At 45.8% G+C, this 24,048-nt stretch overlaps 1 protein-coding gene across 1 annotated transcript in view; it reads left to right on the plus strand.

The window, feature by feature from the left end:
- The window catches only part of LOC102458713 (calpain-2 catalytic subunit), a 57,210-nt gene that overhangs the window by 5,231 nt on the left and 27,931 nt on the right, over positions 1-24,048 (plus strand). The window contains exons 2-6 of the mRNA XM_075925266.2: positions 2,558-2,627; positions 17,326-17,444; positions 18,926-19,059; positions 20,055-20,223; positions 23,104-23,187. Of these exons, the coding sequence (XP_075781381.1) occupies positions 2,558-2,627; positions 17,326-17,444; positions 18,926-19,059; positions 20,055-20,223; positions 23,104-23,187 (576 nt within the window). The remainder of the gene's footprint in view (positions 1-2,557; positions 2,628-17,325; positions 17,445-18,925; positions 19,060-20,054; positions 20,224-23,103; positions 23,188-24,048) is intronic.

Here is a 24,048-nt window from a genome sequence, read left to right on the forward strand (position 1 = left end):
TTGGTATAGTTTTGGGCTTCACAACATCCCCTGGCAAAGAGTTCCACAGGTTGACTGTGAAGAAATAATTTCTTTTGCTTGATTTTTAAATCTGCTGCCTATTAATTTCCTTGGATGACTCTGAAGCTTGTGTTATATGAAGGAGTAAAGCCTCATTCAATTTTTCCATGTAACTCTTGATTTTTATAGACCACCTATCGTATTCTCCCCCTCTCCTCTCGTCACCTCTTTTCCAAGCTGACAAGTTCCAGGTTTTTTAATCTTTAGTCATACAGAAGGTGTTCTATGCCCCTAATAATTTACTTGTCTCTGTACCTTTTCCAAATCCAATATTTCCTTTTTGAGATGAGGTGACCAGATCTGCACACAGTATTCAAATGTAGACATACCATGGATTTATAGAGAGGTAATATCAGGTAATTAATTCCAACATTCTGATAGCTTTTTTTGATTGAGCAGATATTTTTCAGAGAACCACAATGACTCCAATATCTCTTTAATGTTGGGTTCAGTTAATTTAGACACCCCCTCTCCTCACCTCCACCCATCATTTTGTATGGATAATCAGGATTACATTTTGCCATGTGCATTACTTTGCATTTATCCATGTGGAATTTCATTCATTACTGTGTTGCCTGGTCACCCAGTTTTGTGAGATCCCTTTGCAGCTCTTTTCTGTCAGCTTTGGACTTAACTATCTTGAGTAATTTTTTATCACCTGCAAATTTTGCCACCTTTCTGCATATCCCTTTTTCTAGCTCATTTTCATTTATGAATATATTGAACAGCACTGCTCCCAGTACAGAGCCCAGGTCACACCACTATTTAACTCATTCTATTTTCACTATTTATTTCTACTTTTGTTTCTTATCTTTTAACTGGACTGTCTGCAATTGCTTTCAGGATCATCCTAAGGATCCTTAAAGTACTTCAGTGGCAGGCCTTTTGTTACCCTAATCACACTACCTCTGTTTATAAACCAACTCTTTACCCCAAAGGCTGTGCTGCTTCAAGTGTCCATATTACACTCAAACAGTTGTTACAGGTAAAAGTTCCATCTGGAACAAGGGTGAGTAGACCTCCACTCAGGCCCACTGATGGAGGGGGAGAGGAAAAGGAGCAGTTGCCCCGGGGCCTGGCAATTCAAACGGGCCCAGGGCTCCCAGCCACTGCTACTGCAGCAACAGTGGTGGCTAGAGCCCTGGGTCCTTTAAATTACTACCATGCGGTGCACTCTAGGCAGTACTAAGGGCTGGCTGGGGAGAAGGAGCATGGCACAGCACACTCTGGGTGGCACTGAGGGCACTTCCCCAGCCATGCCTAGGGTTGCCAGATGTCCGGTATTGACCTGGATAGTCTGGTATTTTTGCCTCCTATTCGGTAAAAAAAATTCAGAAAATACCAGACACCTAAAATGTCCGGTATTTTCTAATTTTTTTTCCCTGCCAGAAGGTGAAAACACTGGACACCTGGCAACCCTACACACACTCAGCAACTGGGCCCAGCCCCCATCCAGACCCTCTTTGGGCCCTCTCTTCTCCTGCTTACCTGGTTCTGCAGGGAAGCTGTCTTCTGGCTCTAAGCAGGGAAATAAAATGGCCACCGGCCAAAAGCCTCAAAGACCTTTCTTAAAGGGGCCGTACTGGGTTTTTTAATTTTTTTTTTTGCCTAATCACTGTTGGGGTGTCCCCCCCCCCCCTTTTTTTCCTCAACAGAATTTTTTCCCTGGTTTTTTTTGGGGGGGGGGGGAGTGTTTGGTATTTTTTGATTAAACCATCTGGCATCTTTAGCCATACCCCTTCTGCACAAGGTCCTTTTCCGTCTGGGAAGGCAGAGCCAGCCCCTCCACCTTGCCCAGGGACCTGTGGGGCGGGGGGGGGGGGAGTGGCTGCATCCAGTACAAAACCCAGGGGAGGGGCTAGAGCTTCCCCTCCTCACCTCCAGTGACACTCTACTGCCCTAAGCTGGCTGTCAATTTTCTTGGTTGCTTATGCTTTGCCTTAGAGCCTATACCATCTCTGCAGACAAGCACTATGTCACCACAGAAAGCTGCTTATCTTGGCACAGGGATGAGTTGACCAAGACCTGGAGACTGCGCTATATAACATGCCATTCAGTCATCATCCCTGGCAACTTCAGCAGCATGTGCTTACTACACAACTGCTTAGCACCCATTCAGATCCCAGCAGAGTCCTCTCAGCTGTTTGTCCTACCAAGATAGAAAGGAGTTCCCTGCAATTAACTATCCTTCAGAGATGAGGATTCTAAAACTGGCATGTATAGGTCTGAAATTGTGTCTGTTCTGGTTTTCCTTGGCCATGATTTGCCCTTCCCATTGTTGGACTGTGTTAGTACTCCCTGCTCCATTCTTGACACTGGTGGTATCTTTTCTATGTTCTGGTTTTGATATGTTTGTACTGGATTTGGGCCATCATAATGCACCATGACCACAATCATACAGGTACTAAGGTTGTCTGTAAGGATCATCAGACTTTGTCTCTTCAACATCTTAAGTGCTCTGTCTATTTAGTAAGTACTTTATGGTTTTTCATTCCAGGAGCTGTGTTCTAATCCCCAGTTTATTGTTGGAGGTGCCACCCGAACAGATATCTGCCAAGGAGCTTTGGGTAAGATGGAGATCACTTGGTTGGGTTTTCAGTTGTAGCACCTTAACGGGATGTGCAAGTTCCACACTGTTAGTGTTTCATGGTAGACATTTAAATTCCTGTTTAACACTCTTTCTCGGGTTTCCACCGCCTTGCCTTCTGCCATCACTCTTTGTATAATTGATTATCATGTTTTATCTGGCTTTCATTGAAAGCTTCTTCATTGTGTTTTCTTTGTCTAGTGTACTCAATGCCAATATTCCAGTTTTCTTCTATATCCGTTCTATGTTGCTTGCCTCACTGTAGTGTCTGAGCACCTTTCATAGTACATAAAGTGATGTGACTAACAGCTGTTGCATGCGGTTTGTTCACTCATCCTCTCCACAATGTGCAGGGATGTGTTTTTGTTTTTTCTTAATACGCAGACAACTGTGCAGAGTGGATTCATTAGTCCTGCAGCTGCAAAAAAAATTCAATGAGGAAAGAAATATTATTTGCAGTTTTATTGGGTAATGGAGCGTTTCTGAGCAATCTCTGGGGAACCACCTCATAATGCACCTTTTGCTGTACTGGCCCATTTTAATTTTAAAACACCATCAAATTGGGGCTCAGTGGTTTGAAGGCCTAGTGGACTAGCTTCGTCTTATCGTGACACTTCTTCCTCCACAATATGTCTAACAGATTTAGATTTATTGGAGCATAAGCATTCATGGGCAAAGACCCACTCCATCAGAAGCCCACGAAAGATTATGCTCCAATAAATCTGTTTAAGTCTATAAGGTGCCACAGGATTTCTCATTGTTTATGCAGATTTAGACTAACACGGCTACCCCTCTGATACTTGTCACAATATGTCTAAAATCCATCCTTTTTTTTTTTCTTTCTTTTTTTCTGTCCAAACACTCAACCCTTTCATCCAGCATTGCAACTCCAGTCATGGCTACTGTCTATCTTGTCTGTTGTGGTGATCACAGCATTCCGAGACACACATCAGAATCCCGCCTCCTGCTTTCTGTTGCACTGCATCAAGTTCAAGCTTCTTGTCTTCACCTTCCAGGCCCTTAACAATTCAGTTCCACTTTTCTCGTATTCCATCATCCCTGCTTCCTCTTCTTCAATCAGTCCTAGTACTAAAGACCATGTTGTGGTCTCACCCCCAGAGCACACTGCACAGTCTGCCATGGCTAGCATGTCCTTCAGGCTTCAGAGCCAATACAGCGTGATTTAAATGAGTCATGCCCAAGCATGGCTGAAGTTAGACCAGCTGTGGCTGGGCAGAATCTCTTTCTAAAGATCTTGGCCTCTCTCTCCTTTGCTTTCTTGTTGGAGTTCTCTACAGATGGATCGGCCATCTCTTTTTTTTTTTTTCCCAGTTTGAATTACTAATTTTAAGTTTGAAGGAGAACAACTAAACAAGAAAGAACAAAAGTAAAACCTCAAAATGGCAGCTGGGCCTGCCCACAGGCAGGCCCCTGAGAGATTTAGAAAGTGCAGGCAAGAACACAAAGCCATGACCACATGCACCATATGAGTTAAGCTGAAACTAATGTATGTCCAGCCCTCCTAAGTGGCATATCTATGACTGGCTCATTCCTACCATGAAACTTATTCAACTGCAGCTCCTGGAGTAAAAGGTTCCAGACGAGCCATGGAGTAAGGCGCAAGTCTAGAGAGGGGCTCTAAATCCTACAGGGAAATCTCAGAAGTCTACTCCAGCACCTTTGTGTTGCCTGCCCCTCCCCTATCCCCACCCCCATCCAGCAGTTGGTGCTGCTGGGTCACCCCTCCTCCCCCTTAACATAGGTCACAGACCTAGGCCAGGAGCAGAATCAAAGCTCCCGGGGGGTGGACAGGTGTGGACAGGGTTAAGTGGGTGAAGACTGGGACAAAGCTGCAGGCAGTGGCCAAGGCTGAGCGTGGGGTGAAGGTCAGTTGGAGGTTCAGGCTGGGGGCAGGACCAAAGCATAGCAGGGAGCAGAGCAGGACTGGGTGGTGCTCCCTCCCCAACCCTGATGAGGGCTGGCCTGGGTCCTGCCAGGCCCCTTTGAAACTCCTCTGCATCCCTTACAGGGGAGCATGCCCCACAGTGTGGGGACCTCTGGAGTAGATGATGAGGCTATGGCATGCAATCCTTACTTTTTAGGTGCAGGCACTCTGCCCTGACCAGTGTGGCTCCTTCCCCTTGGTGTGTGTCTGTAGAAAAGGTGAGGTCTGTGTGGCCTGACTTAGCAAGTACAGCGAGCATGAAGTCAGAAGTGCAGAAACACCATTCCCACCCACTACTCAGATACACTATTTATAGAGAGAGCTTTCTTTGTTTTCACTTTAAACCGATAAAATGCAACTAACTGAAGGAAAGCTCTGAGACCCAGAGCTTAATACTAAATACAAAGAGATAGACATTCTCAATATTTGCAGTTGTGCTTTCATTATTGTGTTTTTTCAGTTGGTATTGACAAGCAAATAAAAACAGAAAGCAGAGAAGATTTCTTTTTATTAGAGCAATGTGGAGGCAAGAGGCCCTTCGTGATTAGTTTCAGATCCTACTGCTGCTGTTTTCAATTTATGGTTACAGTTTTTCCACTAGTGAGGAAACTGGATTCTGATTCATTTCAGAAAAGAAAGTGTTATATATGGCAATCAGAGCAGCTTCCTGCTTTAAAAAAAGAAAGGTATAATTTCTGTGAAGAGCCCTGAAAACCAGAAACCCTTGTTGCATTGACACAAACCTGTGGCCGCCTATGGCTACATAATTATGATGATTCTAAACATCATGACCATCCAGAATGTCAGTTATTTCAGGGTTAAAGAACTCCAAAAACACTGGATCCCACTTCTTAAGGTGAAGGAGAATCTCTCTTCTTTGTTCAGAATGAACAAATTGTTCAGAATCGGCCTATTGTTAACTACTCTTTCTTTTATCCAGTACAGGCAATGATACGCAAATACTCTATCTGTCCATTACAATGTATAATATTTTAGGTTCTCCCTAAATATCTCCCCATGAAGGTTTGCGGTGGGCTCTTTTTTTTTTTTTTTTTTTTTTTCTTTTCTTTTCTTTTCTTCCAGGAGAGGTGGCTTTTTTATTATTATTCCACACTTCTTACAGTTGTGGTGACGAGCTGTATTTATTTCAGCAATATGTGCTCTAACATTACTCAGCTATAGTATAGGTTTCTTAGCCATGTCAGATGGGATGTTGTGACTCATTGTGGCAGAAGAGAGGAAACAATGACCATTGCATAGAGGAAACTTATTCATTCATTATACTTCCCCCCCCCCCCCTCCCAAAAGCAGTCACCATGGTAGCACAACACTGGAGCATACACAGCACAGTATCTCTTATCTGTTTTTAGACACAAATGTCTCCTCCCTAGAAAAATTGTTTTGAGAAATATAACAAATATGGGATGGGTCGAAGTCAGAAAATTAAATATGTTTTCGTACAATGGGCTTAATGTGTTCTGAGTAAATCATTCATTCCCTTTGCTGATTCAGATAAATAAAAATCTGGAAACTAATATTTTACATATAAAAATATGGCAATGCCTTATCAAAAAAAACAGTTACTGTACTTCACATAATGACCATGTCTGCTAGATGCTTCTGAATGAAAGCCTCTTGGAGGGACAGCCTTTGGAGTAAGTTAGAGCAGCCCCAGTGGCTGCTCTAATTTACTTCAGCCCTGCCCAATGATCAGTGGGTTGCTCCACAGCTCAGAATAGTTAGAGAACAAAAGTCCTCTGGCCACTTCCCTTCCTGTGCTCCTGGTCCACCCCATTGCCTGCTTCTAGGTCAGGACTGCAAAGGAGGTAAGCTAGTAGTGTGCATGCCGTCCCTACACCGGTCCAGTGCTGGGGAGTCATCTTAGAGGGACCATTAAGATCTCTTCATAACACAAAAGTGACATAAAAGAGCTACAGCAGGGGCCAGAATTTGGCTCTTATCTTCATTTGTTTCTGTAAGGCACATAATAACATTTTGGGTGCTTAGCATTAGTACCTTTACTTTGCTAATATTTGTGGGGGTTTGAGTACCCAGGACTGGAAGTCATCTTGTGACCTCCTGCCTGCAATGAGAGGGAGTCTTGCTGGTGGTAGCTGGATATCATCTCCCCCCACTTCCAGCCTTTCAGGCATTCTTCTTTGTAACGTGCCAGCCCTCTCTATGCCTTGCAGCCTAACAATAGGTGCCCTCTGGTCACTGAGTCCCCTTGAAGCATTCCCTGTGAAGTCTAGCTCTGCATATTAGTATCTACAGAAATTCCAGTTCCTCTTCCCTAAAGGAGCAGGTGCCCCAGTTTGCCAGTTTTATCTTAAACCTCTGCCCCCATAAGGTGCACAGCAGTAAATCAAGAGGTTTATTTAAGTGCAAGAAAGAATAGAGATTCAAATAAAAATAGAGATAAATGATTACACTACAAAACAGAAATCGGAACGTGATTACACTACAAAACAGAAATCGGAACGTGAACAAGGTTCTACGCTTATTAATAATTACCTTTCTTCTCTAATAACATAGACTGAATTTTGCAGAGGAAACCTATTGCAGTGGCTTCGCAGAACCAGCATCCAAACTTCCACAAAACCCATACCCACTCCATGCCTTGTTTCCTCAGTGAATGGATACAGTGCACCTCTCCCTGACTCCAGTTGTCCTAAAATAGTCTTATTCATAGACAGAGAATCACTCTTTCATTGTAATGTTTCTTTTTTGCCTCCAAGTGGTTTCTCATGGTTGAATTGTCTTTCATGGTTTTCCATTGATAGTGTTGGGTTACAGCAATGCTAGACGATTGAGCCTTGCATTACATCACTGGCTAACCAGGGATGGGTGGCAACTCCCTCCTGCTTGAATCCTATGGTGTCACTTTTACGGGACCGTAAAGCATACTTTCAGTATAGTTAAATTATTGCTTAAATATTATCTATACATACATCTCTCTACGTTGTAAGGTTTTTTGTAGGTATTTTACATGTTACCCCCAATGGATAATTCTCCTACAAGACATGTATTTGGTGTGGTAAGTTTGTCAGACCTTAGATGAGAATTGTTTGCAAAGTAAAAGGGATTCTGTTACAATAATTTCACCATCTGCAAACATCTGCTCCAACCCATGTGTGTCTTTTTGTTCTGAGTTTCTTGCACACACACACAATTTCTTACAGGTTTGTACTTGGAACCATAAAGGCACTAGCAACCTCACCCATTAGTGTTACAGAGGCATGTGCTAGGCTATTTTCCAAGCCCCTCCTCTCCTCCCTTCTCCCCCATCCAGAATGCAGAATGAGAATGTCTTATGCAGAATGAGGACATTTCAGATGCTGTGATGTGATTAAGTCAGTCAGAAGCCACAGGTACTGACACTGTCCCTACACAATACCCTTCTTCATCTTTGTTTACCCAAGAAATGCTCCTGACTTCTTGAGATCTCCTGGTAGATAATTAGCGGTGGATTGTCGCAGCTGCTTCCTTCTAGCCAAAATCAACTGTGATGACTTATTTGCATTTCCTTAGAGGGTGGTTTAATTACACGCCGCTACTGAACCCCTGCAAATGACTTGTGGTGGAGTGCTGACCCACTCATCCATCCATATTTAATGGAAGAGTAGCCAACCCCTTCTAGTTATTCATGAATAATCTGTCACTAGGCAGCTGTATTAATATTATTTCTAACACTGAGTTAACACACCAAAAGCTAAGTAAAGATCAGATGAGGAACACTATATGCAGGTAGGAAGCAGTGTTTCCTGTAAGCTGAGTGCTTGGGTGGCTGCCCAGGAGAAATTTAAATGCTGCCCAGTTGATTAGTAGAACGCCCACAATCAGCTTCATGTATTTCTACTGTTGGTGCAATCTGCACAGGGCCGGCCCGCAACATTTTGGCACCTGAGACGGGGAGCTTAAATTATGCCCCCATGCTCCCTCTCTTGGGCCAAAACTTTGAAAGGTCTCAATTCTGCCTTCTTCCTGTTCTACTCTAGAGCAGAGAGAATACCTATGCTCCAGCAGCAGACATTTTTCTACATTCTGGGTCTTAGTGGTGCCCCCCTCCCTTCCCACAGTATGGCACCTGAGATGGCCACCTCAATTCACCTCATGATAAGGCCAGCCCTGAATCTGCACATGTCTTGGTGTGCATACCAAAATGTATTATGCATATGAATGGAAAAAAATGAGGGGGAACATTGGCAGCAAGATGACAACAATAACCAGTTCCTCATGCTTAACTAAAAGGAAGCTCTATGCATAGCGTGCTTAGATAGACACGCAGTCTCCCAGAGCTCCAGCGCTTTCCCACAGGACCTGGATATCCTGGGTTTGTTCCTCCAGTTGGCTTGCTCTGCTGTCCTGCGCTGTGGGGTTAATTCTGGTGGAGTCACAGCAGGGTTTCTGTAACCTGCGACTTCTTTCCTAGGGGTCTAATAGATGGTCTGTTTTTCCCACAGAGTCTCCGCTGCCTAGGGTTACCAGGTAGTCATAAAAAAAAATACCGGACACACTTCATCAGGGGCAGGAGCGGGGGAGGGACTGGCTGGGAGGGGAGTGGGGTTGGCCAGGAGGAAAGTGGGGGACCAAGAGGAAAGGGGGTGGCCGGGAAGCAGAGCTGACTGGGGGGGGGGCGGACACAGGGCTGTCTGAGGGAGATGAAGGGCTGATGGGAAGCAGGGCTGGTCAGTGGGGGGGGAGGGGCGGCAGAGCAGGGCTGGCCAGGAGATATGCGGGGGAGGGCAGCCGCCAGGAGCAGGGCTGGCCAGGGGAGCTCAGGAAGCAGGAGGGGCAAACTGGGGGATGCAGCAGGGCTGGCCGGGGAAGATCTGGAGCAGGAACTGCCCAGGGGGAGGCAGAGCTGGTGGAGGGGCAGGGGTTGAATGCAGCGGGGCTGACTGCAGAAGAGCACAAGGAGAAGTAGGGGAGAACCAACCGGCTGGCCAGAGGGGAAGCGAATCAGCCGGCAGGGAGCGGGACTGACCTGGGCATGTGCAGATCCCAGGGCGCTCCCGTCCCACGCACGGTCCCAGCAAAGCGCAAGTCAGTCAGGCTGTGGCTCCACCAGGTGCTTGACCACTAGGCAGGAGCACGGGCCGGGCTGTCCCTCTTCTTCCTCCTCCTCCTCCTCCTCAGATGCAACAGGGGTCCCAGTGTCGATCACACCCTGCCTCCCAGCCACTCCCCCTGCCCCCGCCAGGCTTCTGTCCAGCGCCCAGCCAGAAAATACCAGACACTGCACATATCTGGTATTTGCTGGATTTTTTTACTGGACAGAGGGTCCAAAAACTGGACTGTCCGGTAGAAAACCGGACACCTGGCAACTCTGCGTGTTGCTCCTTTGGGTGTAGCACCCCTGTCTCTCCTTAAAGACAATCTCTATCCATACCTGTCAGCCAAGTTTGTAAAAGGTTGCCAGTCCCTGAATTCCAGGGGTGTTGCATCAGTGTCTTGTCCCTGTCTCCCCCAATCGCCTGTGTTTCCTGACACGTGGCTAAAATTCCATATTCTGTCCCTGGGCTCTACTTCAATGTACTATGACTTCCTGGCCAAATGTCCAGCAACCAAATAGGTTCCGGACTTCAAATCCAAGCCCAGCCCCACCAAGGCCCAGGAAGAAGGCAGTGTAAGTTACTGCAGGCAGACTCAGACAAGTTCACAGTTTTATTACAGTTAGGTCAGCCTGCAACGTAATGCAAAGCGCCACTACAACAGCCTGGGAGTGAGCTCACTATGTGGAGGAAAGATGCCTCCTGGCCAGAACCTTCACAAGCTAGGAGTGTGGAACCTGCCTCCAGCCCACAGATCTCAGGGGCAGGGACCAGTTGTAACTGCCTTGTGGCTCTTCACTCTCAGAGATGTACAGCTTTCTCCACCTCCTCTTCCCCTTTCCCCTAGGCACTACACCCACCCTTGGCAGCCCCTGCTTTCATCTTCCTAGTCAGGCTTGTCTCACTGTTGGCACAGAGCCATTAGCTGTGAACTAAGAGCTGGTGAAGTCCGACTGACAACCCTGGAGACTGAATTCCTCTCTGTGTACGGCTCCCAGGAACCTTAACCCTGAATAGGAGGTGGGTGACACTCCAGGACCTCCTGGATACAGCTACACAGCAGGGCTAATGACTAATTAAGCTACGCAACTTCAGCGAGATCAATTGCGTAGCTTAATTCAAAATAGCTTAATTTGGCTTTTGGCACTGTCTACACAGCAGGAAGTCGAAGGAAAAATATTCTTCCTTCGACTTCCCTTACTCCTCGTGAAATGAGGGTTACCATGAGTCGGTGTAAGAAGTCCTCTCTCTCGACGTTATATCAAAATAAAGGCTTGTGGTGTAGACGTGCATTATGTTATTTCAGAATAACCTCAGTTATTCCGAAACAGCGCTGCTGTGTAGACGTACTGATTAACATAATGGTGGGTTTGTGATATGCCAGAGCTGTCCACAGGAATGAAACAAACAGCTCCGTTCATGCTGGTTGTCAGACAGGCATTGCCCTTCAGTCACTATGAAACCAGCTCAGCTTTGCCCTGGGCAGCTTGAGGTGAAAGCTCTGAATTCTGTGGCCACAGGTGAGATGTTTGCTTTGACTGAGTGCTGCTTTCAGTGCTTTGTGTTACAAACAAGGAGGGAAAGCCTACTGGGTCAGTCGTCTGTTATGGTGAGGATAACCCTCCCATCCCAGCAGGAGGAAGCAATGGAAGCCCCAAAAGAAGGAAGGGAATTAAAACACCTGACTTTAAAAAAAAATGCTCAGTGGCCAATGTTTCCACATTCAGATGAGGTGTATGGTGACATGGGAGGGAATAGCCCCAGCTCAAACACACTTTTGGAAGGAAGAGGTGGTGGGGGTGCCCAGACCAGAGAGCACTCTTCAAAATGCACTCAGGAATCCCTGCAGTACAGCTCGGCTGCAGTGAACTCCTGCCACATACAGATGCTCACCGCAGCCATTGGCAGAGATGGAGCCGAGGATGTACATTCAGTGCTGAAAGCAGAACACCCTAAGGAGTGGACCAGTTACCTGGCATCAAGTTCTTTATTTTGCTGAGCAGGGTCCCTCAAGAGAGACATGAGCTTGTCCATCCCCACCATATCCCACCAGCATACTTGCTCACAGCCTTCATTACTATTTTTATGGCTAGTAGGAAACTATTTGTCACTTTTGATTGTGTATGACAGCATTCTCTGACCTTTTTAAGCACAAGATCACTTTTTCAATTTAAGTCAATCCAGGATCTACCTCAAACCCAAATACCTTTTCCCATTTCTTTCCCCACCCCTTTTTTGAGGCCCTGCCTCACCCCTACCCCTTCTCCAAGGCCTTACCCTGCTCACACTGTGGAGATGGGGTCCAGGAGTAGAGGGAGGATGACATCCTGACCTCAGCGCACACACACCCCTTCTGCTTCCCTTCCTCTGCACAGCAAGCAGGAGGCTCTTGGGGGCAGTTCTAAGGCAGAGGACAGGAACAGCATGGGGAGCGGGGGGACAGCTGAAGTGCCAGTGCTTGATAGTTTCTTGGCCAAACCAGTCAGGATCACCTGTCAGAGGCTCCAAGATCTATCAATAGACCCCAGTCTACTGGTTGGTGACCACTGGTGAATGATGATGTGCAGTGAAGTGTCTTGGTCAAAACATGAGTCCAATTTATACCCATCATTGGCTCCAGGATTTTAGGGAGAGCTCTGATCTTCCTCAGGCCTCCTTTCCCTTCCCTCTGGGCCAATAACTTCTTTAATTATCTCTGGTGGAGACAGCGTGATCCAGTGAGCAGAGCCTCTCAGTGTAAGGATTTAGAACCGTGGTCACCAACCAGTCGATTGTGATCGACTAGTTGATCCCGCGACCTTGACCAGTTGATCATGAGGTGTTCTGGGCCCCCCATTTCCTCCCACCCCCAAGAAGCCCCACTACCTACCTCGAGTAACAATGGAGGCAGCTTCCCGCAGGGTGGACAGAAGTCCTACAGCTGTGTGTCACTTCCGGGGGTTCCGGAAATGCGCCAGCTGCTTCCTTGCCCCAGCTCCCTGGCATTCTGGGAACTTACCGGGTAAGTCCCAGAGGCGCACGCTGGGACTTCCCTTCTCTGCGGGAGGAGGGAGTCAGGCCCAGAGGGGGCATGCAATGGAGGCTTCTCTGCTCCGCGGGGGTTGGCCCCAAGGGGTCACGTGTGCGGGCTTCCCTGCCCTGTGGGAGGGGAGAGTCAGGTCTGGCGGAGGCGCGCAACGGGGCTTCCTTCCTCTGTGGAGAGGGGGGAGTGGTGTCAGCCTGCCCTGCCCTGCCCCCACTGGCACCCTGCCCCCAAACCCTGTTCCCTCTCCCCTACACCTGAACCTTGTTCCCTGCTGCAGAACCTTGTCCCCTTCCTCCTGTCCCCCCCCCCGTTCTCTCTCCCCTGCCCCCAGCCATAGAACTCTGTCCCTCCTGCCCACCTGCCCCCCCAGCACCCTGCCCCCCGCTGAAGAAACCTGTTCCCCCCCGGCACTCTGTCCCCCACTGCAGAAACCTGTCCCCTGTTGTCACTCTGTCCTCTGCTGCAGAAACCTGTCCCCTGCTGCAGAAACCTGTCCTCCTGGCACCCTGTTCCCTCTCCCCTGCCCCCAGCCACCCCCTGTTCCCTGCCCCAGCACCCACTAGCACCCTTCCCCAGTACCATGTTCCCTGCTCCTAACTGATCTTTCTGTGGGTCAGTGACCCCTGACTCAAGATAGGTTCCCTGCCCTTCTTATAAATAAAGACAAGCAGAAACTTTTTGTGTTTGACATAGTATTTTATTTAAAAATGAAGCCCCCAATTGGGGTCAAGCCCCCATCTGGCCACAACCACTCCTGCACGCCCCCTTTCCCCAGACCCTAGATCTGAGCCTGTCATACACTGGAACCTCCTGCCCTGAATCCCTCACATACTCCAACCCAAATTCCTGCACCCTCACATCCACAAGCCTGTGGTTTGCCTAGTACCCCAACACTGCCGGGCCTGGAGCCCCCTCCCCGAGCCAGTGTCCCCTTCTCTACCTCCTCCTGCATCCAGATTTCCTCCCAGAGCTTGCATCTCTCACCCCTTCCCACACCCAAATCCCTCATTCCCACCCCAGAGCCTACACATCCTGTCTCAACCCAGTGAGGATATGGCTAGACTGCAGGAGTTTTTCAGGATACTGGAGATATCCCAGAAACACTCTTCTGCATCCAGGGATGTGTTTGTTCTTCCACTTTTTTCAAACATGCTCTTTCGGTCACCCCTATATTCCTCTTTCCATGAGGAATAAGGGGGCTTCCAAAAGAAGGTTTTTTTTCTGACATTTGGTCCAGTCTAGACAGGCCAAATGTTGAAAAAACCTCTTCCTACAGAAGGATTGAAAAAAAAGCAGCAGTATAAGGATTGGGGATAGCAAATGATGGAGAGGAGGAGAAAAGAGAGGGCAGGGCTTCAAGGAAGGGGCGGGGCGATAGATCTTGGCTTGGTCTGTCATTTAAAAAGTGACCTTGGGTGTAAAAAGGTTGGAGACCACTGATTTAGAAAGAAGAGCTTGTGTACAAACAAGATGCTCAGTGTGGAAGGATTTTCTGGGAATTCTTTTCCAACTGCATCTGAGCCCGAGTGGAGCGCGTGTGCTTGTTTCTTTGAGGATTCCTTGGTAGGAAAACAGAGGAACAACAGCACTTCTGTATAGACAGAGTGGGGCCTCTGTGCTCATTAGCCTAGGGCTTGCTTCAAGGGGCCCTTCAATCATTCCCTCCACAAATAAATCCCCTCATTAAAATGCTGTTCAAAGGGTCTGTCATTGCACATAAGTGTGACCTTTCACCACTGAACTTGTTTACTGTTTCCTAGAATAGTTACACAAATAGATAATTTGCTATTTGTATGGACTCAGTCTCCTTTCCTTCCCATCTGCAAACGCATGTTTGTCTGTCTGCTGGAAAAGTACAACGTTGGAATGAGGCTGTGGCATACAGCCAGCATGTATGTTGGCTTTGTCCCAGCGAGGGCAGAAAGGCATACCGCACTATGGAACAGTGCTGCCTTCAGACCTTTCCTAACTCCGGAGTGGCAAGTCTCAGAGGCTGGAACTTTGGGATGGATCAGGAGGGCTTTCATGAATTTCCACAGTGACAAATAAGACAGTGGGAGCTCGAAGGACCTTGGTTTATAAATGTCATTTAGGAGGATGCTGAACATGGGGATTTTGTGACCACGTTAGTCCCTCCCCAGGGTATGTCTCCACAAGAGCAAATCTGTGGTCACTCATGAACTAGGGTTAGGGGGAGCAGGGAAACATGTCCTCTGCTTGCCAAAGCAAGTACTGGTCCTGTAAATGGGGAACGTATCTGGAGCTGCAGCAGTGCCTAAGGCCACCACATTTTTTTCTTCCCCATGCTGTTCTGTTCCCTAATTTATAGGTAAACACAGAACAGCTTATTTTCTTTAAAATACATAAAGTGCATTTACTTGGTGGAGCTTGTTGTATATTTTGCCTTTTACAGAACAAGCAAATGAAAAAGAAGAAACCTGGGTGCAAGCTGGGTCCCTAATACTGGTGTTCAGTAAATACACACAAACACAAAAGGCCGTTGTGAACCCCACAATGGGGTTCACAACAAACTATTCCAAAAGATACAGAACTAATATCCTACTATGTTCAAACGAATGGAACTCACGCTGGCATTCTGCATTTCTTCCATAAACAGCAGAGAAGGCATCCATGGCCCATTATAAAGAATCACAAATTGCCCATTTCTACCTCTTCTTGAATACTGTGCAGCATTTAGTTATGTTTGTCAGTTATGCCTAGAGGCAAAAGTGATGGCTTTGCACAGGGGAGGAGGCTCTTCATTACTGAATAGGGCATGCATCAAATTTACTGAAAGAAGAGTGAACCATGGAGGATCCAAGGGATCATCTTGCTTACTCAGCAAGGTTAATTAGCATTATCTTTGCAGCGGAAGGACATAGAGCACTAGTGATCCCAATCCCCACTGCATCTTCTTTTTAAATGCATGTATTGGAGCCGCTTTCATTCGTCACGGTTTGTTTTATCAAGGATGGGTCTAGCCACACCAAACGTGTAATGAACAGCTGGCTGCTGTTTAAAGGCCTCCTACAACTGGCAATCTCAGCAGAGAGGTGTAGAATTGAATGGGTCAGGCAATGGGTATTACCCTCCCACCCCTAGAAGATGTGTCTCCTGGTCAGGACTGAGGCCTATTGGCAAGGTAGCATATGCAGAAATTTGCAGTTCTGCTACCTGTTCTGTGGACAGATCGTGGTCTTCACTCTGGGGCTGGCAATCCAGCACCTTTCATCATAATCACTGGTGTAATGTCTTTTGACCCAGTGATGGTTGTTGTCACGCTGTCTGGAGTGGTTCACGACTATGGGTGCCAACCTTGGGGTAGACTGTCAGAAAGCAGGGCACACACACCAAACTGTTTGTATGTTCTAACATTAGACTTCAGAAACCCAGTAACAAATGTGAACTCCTGAAGAACTATCACAGTTTTACCATGGAGTCACAGACTGTTCCCCTGGGCACTCCAATTTATCTTCTCACTCAGGCAAGCTGGACTTAGTGTTAGTTGGTCGCTATGCAACAAAGATCACAAAAGATTCAGGTTGCTTCCAGTCCTAAGAGACCAGTCATTTGCCCCAGGGCAACTGGTACCTCAGATCTCATGCAAAGGCAACACTTGTAGTCAACCTTAGAGTAAACTAAGGATTTATTAACTAGGAAAAAGAAATGAGAGGGTTATTTACAGAATAAGCAGGCAAATGTATATACACAAATGAGTAACAGCCTATGGTTCCAAAAGGTGACAGAGTTGTAGTAATTTGTGAACAATGAATGTCTCTTAGGGCTAACCCAGCTTGACCCTGGGGATATCTGTTTCTTTTTCACAGCTACAGCCCTGTGAGAGTCCAACAGCACAAGACTAAAACTCTCTCTGTTTGCTATCTTGATTTCTTCTTCCAGAATTTAAGCTGATGGGACAAGCCCTTTTGCACATACTGTCTTCGTGACTTTGAAGGGACAATTAACAAACTCTTTGTATTGTGATGTCTCACCGTGGCCCATTTAGTTCTTCCTGATGGGCAAGAGCTGACAGGCCAACAATTTCAAGGCAATTTTTTTTACAGTAATAAAGAAAAAACTTAAATATTACCTTATAGCATGTGATAAAGCTATTGCAAGTGAGATTAATACATGCAACAACTTACAAGCATTTCATAAAGTTTAAGCATGTTGTAATTAGTTCAATACCCATCTGAATCATATGAGCACATAGTTGAAAAAGGCTTGTTTCCAGTAATGAATGTTAGTGCTTGGCTGAACCCTAAAGAGCATCTGATTTGCCAGTGTGACAACTGAATTTCAGAGATGGATCATGCGATACTGGTGCAGAAAGTTTGCAATTATTTGTAAAATGTGTCTAGTGCACTATTGAGAGCTCTGGCTGAGGGGGGCTGTGCATGTTGGTTATTCATCACCACCATCATCCCTAGAGCAACCCTCCCACTCACTAAGAAGCAAAGTGAGCTCTTCCATCAGATGCAGAACTTGACCACCTGATCTGATCAGTTATGTTGAGTCCCTGAGCTCCTAAAAAAGTAGGTGCATAGAATGAAGCAGAGATAAAATCTTTCTTGTTTATCTTAAGCTCAGAGAAACAAGAAATTCCTTCATGGTGCAAGAACTAAAAGATAATACTTTTCTGGTGTGTTCACAGGTGACTGCTGGTTGCTGGCAGCCATTGCGTCTCTCACCCTGAATGAAGAGATTCTGGCCAGAGTTGTTCCCAAAGATCAGAGCTTCCAGGACAGATATGCAGGAATCTTCCACTTCCAGGTACTTGGCTTCAGCATTTTACTAAAGAGTCAAATACTGTCAGAATGTGAGGAAGAATGTGGACTGAATCACTTAGTATAAATTGGTATAGTTCCATTGAAGGTAATGGAGCAGCACAAATTTAACACTACCTGACGAACTGAAACAGCACATTTTGATCATTGTGTCTCTATAAGCTCATTTGTGGTATGTCAGGCTAGAGTGGAGGTTTCATTACAGTCCTGTAGTGTTTGTTCTTCAGATGCATTGTGTAGTCCCCACAAAATTCCCTCTCCTTCTACTCCAGAAGAGAGAAGCGAAGCACCTCACAATAAAGTAGGATTCTTCCAGGGGACCCCTTCCCCAAACCAGACTGATCCTAGATATGGAAACCATTATCTGCATGGTTGAGGGGGTTAAACAGAAAGTGGTACTTCAAGATCGTGAGCATTAGTTGACCAGCTAGAGAACGGCAGAGAAATATAGGTTTCCTCACACTAAGGGTAAAGGCCTTAGCAAACCAAGTCTCTCATGGGAAGTTTCCCAAGCGATGTTGTAATGGGAGTGGAATGCTGGCTGAGTTATCACCATGGTCTTAAGCAGGTGCTTCTAAATACTCATCCAACAGCCGTTTCACTGCTTATCCTAACTGAAGCAGTAATAAAACCTTCGTTAACACTGTCTCTAGTAACCAAGGTATCACCTGGTCTCTATGGCAGAGCCACAAACTTGTAGCAAACAAACTTCAGAAGATCAAAGTAAATCAGTTTTTCACAAGCCATCTGAAAGCTTATACTTATCAGTTACCAAACCCCAAACTTTCTATGTTCTTTGGGCCTTATTCTGCTCTCTCTTACACTGACGTAAGTCAGGAGTAATTCTAATGGAATCTCACTGGTACAAAACTGGAAATACGAGCCCTTCAGGTTGCCATCTGAGCTGCTAATCTGATAGAACAAACTTTCCTGAGCCTTCTCTTATCAATGGATGCAGAAATAGCAGGAAAACAGTTTTTTGTGCACTATTTTGGCATGGACTCTTCTTTTTCCAAAAGAGCCCAGCTATGTAAATTATCCAGGTCTTTTTGAGCTTCAGGTTGAGGCTTGAATGAAGAATCTGTACCCAAACTAGTTTATCCATATCTACTCCAAACTAAACAAGAAGAGCTAATAAAATAATCCTAAAGCCCACTGGCAGCTACTGTTACATCACGTGCTTGTGCAATATAGTCAGCCATGTTACAATACATACTTTACATGTTTAAAGCACACAAAAAATGCAAGATTGTTAAAATAAAATAAATGCTTAAGAAAAATGTTTAATGAGTAGCCAGGCAGAGAACAGGGAGACAAAACCAAGGCAAATAGAAGAGAATGTGAGAGAAGACATGCACTATCAAAAGTATTCTCTCTCAAGGTTCTGTCCAGGGCATAGCTGTGTAATCTGTGCCCATAGCAATCCTCAATAACCTAACCAAGTCCTTTTTACTCTCACTCCTTCAGTTCTGGCAATATGGGGAGTGGGTGGATGTTGTGGTTGATGACAAGCTCCCTACCAAAAATGGAGAGCTGCTCTTCGTTCACTCAGCAGAAGGGAGCGAGTTTTGGAGTGCCCTGCTGGAGAAGGCCTATGCCAAGTAAGTAATTAGCCAGTTTTTAAAGTGAAAGAGACTTCATCCTTTCTGCTTCCCCTTTTGACCACCTCATGCCTGGTGGAGAATCTGTCTTATAGCAGAAATTATATGGAGATGGTGTCAATGTAATTAGTCTTCTAAAAATTCTGGAATGCCTATCTCAGATGGTGTCAACTGATTGTGTATGGTATGTTTGTGACAGATACTACAGGCTATTGAAAATGCTAATGTTTGTGGCTTCTTCTGAGACCAAACCTTTTCTTTCTACCTTGTCTCTTGCCTCTACTAATGGGAACCTTACTTTGAATTTGCAGGGCCAGATCTTCAACTGCAGTGGAACTCAGCTTACTTATACCAGCTAAGAATCAGGGTCACAATTTTCCAAGTTATGAAAGCCACATTATCCATATCACAAGCAGGTCGCAACTGAATACCAGTTGCACTGCCTTGTTACCCCTGCAGACCTCTGGGTAACACATGGTAGTCCACTGTGTATAAATCTCTGATTCATGGTGAAAACACCCAACTTTGATGTTCCAGTCTCAGGAAAGAATTCTTGCCTCTACTAATGGGAATCTTACTTTGAATTTGCAGGGCCAGATCTTCAACTTCAGTGGAACTCGGCTTACTTATACCAGCTAAGAGTCAGGGTCACAGTTTTTAATAGACTCTGAGGTTTAGTTTCTGTATCAAACCTGGGAGTAGAGGGAGCATGTGTTTAGTTTCATACAGTCTTGAGTATTTGTCATAGCATGTTTGGGCGTATCAACCCATATGCATGACATACAGCATGTAGATTCTTATGTTGGGCTTTCTTGCCAGGAAGAGGTAGGAAAGATGGAGACAGACAAGACAAATCTTCAGCTGGTGTAAATTGTAATAGCTACATTGAAATCAGTAGAACTCCATTGACTTCAGCTTAACTATGACAGTTTATACCAGGTGGGGAGCTGCCTCAAAGAAAAGAGAAGTAAATGCCCTAATGCCCCTTTGTGCAGGGTGAATGGCTCATACGAGGCACTGTCTGGTGGAAGCACCACTGAAGGCTTTGAGGATTTCACCGGTGGAATTGCAGAATGGTATGAGCTGCAAAAGGCACCAGCTGACCTATTCAAAATCATCCAGAAAGCTCTTCTAAAAGGCTCCCTTCTTGGATGCTCTATTGATGTAAGTCCAGCTCTCTGCCAAACTGTCAAGATCCTTCTCAGCAGTAGATTGGTAGTAATCTGTATATTGCTATGCTTGGTTACTATACAGTCCTAGGAATGTTCTACTCGTGCTGCTAGTTTGGGAAGGCCAGCTGTCCTCTATTTCATAACTAGAGGATTTGGCATAGAAGTATAAGGGGCAACATAACCATTTAGGGGTTAGGTTACAGAATAGGCAAAAATTCACTATTATTGATCAGTAGTTTAGTGTCCTAGAAGAGCCAGAGATCTTTTCTTCTGGAGTTAGAAGGATAAATTATGAACTCTTCTGATATTCCCAGATTCCATGGGAATTAGATTTAATGCATTGTGTACCACATCTGTGCTTTCCAATGTGCATCAGAGTCCTGAACAGGTTAAATAAATCCCTCGGATTTGGCAAGAAGGTATTCCAAGCCCTGGATTTTGGGAAAGAAGAAATTTCTGAATACTTAGTCAAGGATCCCAGCATATTGCCCAGCATAATTATTGCTGCAGAAATTGTTCCCAAGTGTTACATGAAATCCAGGCTGAAACAAAGAAGCTAGATACATTGGCATGATTTCAGACAGATTTAATAAAATATGCCCACTTCAAAATCTCAGTCACCATGGTTTGTATTTTATCTGCATATAAACAGAAGAAAGAGCCTCAGTGCTGTCTAAAACTCAAATTCCTAAGTAATACAAAGCAAAGAATGAAGGAAATAGACCAGGAAAATGAAAAGACCTAAAGAAAGGAGCTTTAAGCCAAAAATGTATCTTTAGTACCACAGATTGATTAAGATTTAGAACATATAAAGCACTGTATGCCTACTAAGTATTGTTGATTTGGTGACAGTCAACTGTCCTAGGGATCATGGATTTTTTTTTTAAGTGAGAGGGTAAATAGTTTTAAAACCTCCATTCACAATATAAACCCAAATATTTCCTCCAAATTTCAGTTAAATCAAAGACTATAAGAGAAGAGGGTAACTTTATAATGGGAAAAGTAGTTTGCTAATCATGGAGAACTTCCTTACTCAGGATTTCCCTGCATTTTCTCGGGCTTGTTTTTCTAGCATGCAGTTTAATAAGCATCCGACATCTGGATTTCTACACTAGAATGATCCAGGTTTTCTAATGTCCTACATGGGAATAGTAATAGAGATGTAGCCGTGTTAGTCTGGTCTTGAAGAGAAAAAATAAATATACAGGCAGTCCCCGGGTTACGTACAAGATAGGGACTGTAGGTTTGTTCTTAAGCTGAATCTGTATGTAAGTCGGAACTGGCCTCCAGATTCAGCCGCTGATGAAACTGATCAGTTTGAACAGCGGCTGAATCTGGAGGCCAGTTCTGACTTACATACAGATTCAACTTAAGAACCCCAGGCATCCCCAAGTCAGCTGCTGCTGAAACTGATCAGCAGCTGATTCCAGGAAGCCCGGGGCAGGGGCTTCTTGTAGTCAGCCACTGGTCAGTTTCAGCAGCGGCTGACTTGGGGACACCTGGGGCAGAGCAGCTGGGGTGCTGCTGGGTTGGTCCAGTGGCGCCCAGAGCGGCGCTACGGGACCAACCGGCAGCGCCCCAGCTGCTGTACCACAGGCGTCCGGAGCAAAGCAGCGGAGCACAGGGGCAGTGGGACAGCCCAGACGCGCCGTGGCTATCCTGCTGCCCTCGGGCTCCGTGGCTTTGCTCTGCTTTGCTCCCCGTCCCCCTGGTCTGCAGACCAGGGGGACGGAGAGCAGAGCAGAGCAAAGCCGCGGAGCACGCAGCCAGCTGGCAGCCCAGACGTGCCTGGGCTGTCAGCTGGCCGCGTGTTCCGCGGCTTTGCTCTGCTCTGCTCTGCTCCCCTTCCCCCTGGTCTGCAGACCAGGGGGACGGAGAGCAGAGCAGAGTAAAGCCGCGGAGCACGCAGCCAGCTGACAGCCCAGACGCGTCTGGGCTGTCCGCTGCCCGCGTGTTCCGCCGCTTTGCTTCCTCTCCCTGGTCTGCTAGAGACCAGGGAGAGGGAGGACCCCGTTCGTAACTGTGGATCCGACATAAGTCGGATCCACGTAACTCGGGGACTGCCTGTACTGAGTTCCTTTACTGAAAGGTACTAGAGAATATTTAATAAATATTTTAATTGGTTCAACATCAGAAATCCCTGCAAGGTAGGGAAGTATTAGCTATATGTTACAGAGGAGAAAACTGATGCCAAACAATATGCCCAAGATCACACAGCAAATTGGTGAGAGTGCATGGATGAGAACCCAGAATCCAGGTTTCATGGAACCTGTAGCACATGCTAGATAATCTACCTTAAAAATAAAAATGGGAGATTTGCACCTACTTCCTTTTAAGACCACACAGGTTGTGTGCAAATATAAACAGCTTTTGAGGGAGGATGATTATTGTGTGGCAAATTGCACTACCTTGGTTCTTCCAGTTCTGCCATCTCAATGAGCAGGGGTCCAAGTGCTACTTTTCAAAACCTGCATTACTTACACCAAATTGCACTGCAGTGTGTGTCTGTAATATTTATGGTGTGTACAATGAACTGTGACACTGAAGCAAGTCAGTGGCTATTCAAGCCTTTTATGTTTGTCCCTCTGCATGCCTGTGGCCATGGAAACTCCTTGGGCACATCTGGAAGTAAACTTCTGTCCTGCTACAAAAACAGAAGCCTCTCAGATCTCAAGGAGAATGTCTGTTAGATGTCCAGTGCATGATACAAAGCTGAGTTTAGATTGCATTCACTAGAGCACCCTGGGGCACAAACATTCTAAGCTCTGGTCAGCAGCTTCACTATTACTCCAAAGGAGTCTTATGAAAGCTGTAACTTGTGTCCTCAGATCTGCAGGCAGCTAAGCACCACTGAATTGCTTTGTGTTTCCAGATCACAAGTGCCGCTGAGACGGAGGCAGTCACTTCCCAGAAGCTGGTCAAAGGCCACGCATACTCCGTTACAGGAGCTGAAGAGGTAACCTCACATCATCCACCGCTTGTATTTGCTGGGTGTCCTGCTTGCTTGTGTCACAGTCACAGTTCACGGTTGTTGGTTGTTGTTTTTTAACTTTTTGGGGCAGTTGAATGTTTTCTGTCAAAACTGGGTTTTAACAGACAATTGGGTTTCAATGTGTGACAATTTTCACAAACCTGTCTGCTCTCTATAGCAACTTTCACCTTTTCACTGGAAAAAAATTAAAAACTTTTCAGCTGAAAACAAAAAGTTTTGGCTTTGTAGAGAAACATTTTCCATCCTTTCCCTCCTATTTTCTGACCATCTCTACCTTTGCAGGGAGAGGCTATGGTCTGAAAACTGTTGACTCCACTGCCCTCTTGTGGTTAAAATTACCTCACAGATATTTACAGGATGCAAAACTTTTATTAACATTGCTTATTACTAATTGAATGCTCCTTTTTATTAAGGAAAAAACCAATGTTCAGTGCATAAAACTGAGCACAGGGAGTTAAGTTGTTAAGCCCTCTCTGCTTTTGAAGCTATTAGCCATTCTGCATTGATCTGTTGCTCTGTGGGCATCATTCACACAATACACAGAGCCTCACATAGAACCTCAGTGGTACTGAATACAAACAGCTTGGGGGAAGACAGGCACTTTCCAATGAAGTGTCAACAGGCTTGTGGGGAGACGGCACTTTCCCCTAGTAACACAGGAGACCTTTACCTCATGCAGTATGCCTGTGCTTTAGATTCACTGGGACTCTGCCTTTGGAAATGTATGTTTTGAAAATGGTATCATCCTAGATTGTGCTATTGCCACTTTATAATCTCGGGGTCTGACAAACTGGCAATGCTCAGAGCTCCCAATGGGCAATCCCA

This window comes from Pelodiscus sinensis, chromosome 3 (assembly GCF_052426305.1).
Source record: "Pelodiscus sinensis isolate ZL-2025 chromosome 3, ASM5242630v1, whole genome shotgun sequence".
NCBI lineage: Eukaryota > Metazoa > Chordata > Testudines > Trionychidae > Pelodiscus > Pelodiscus sinensis.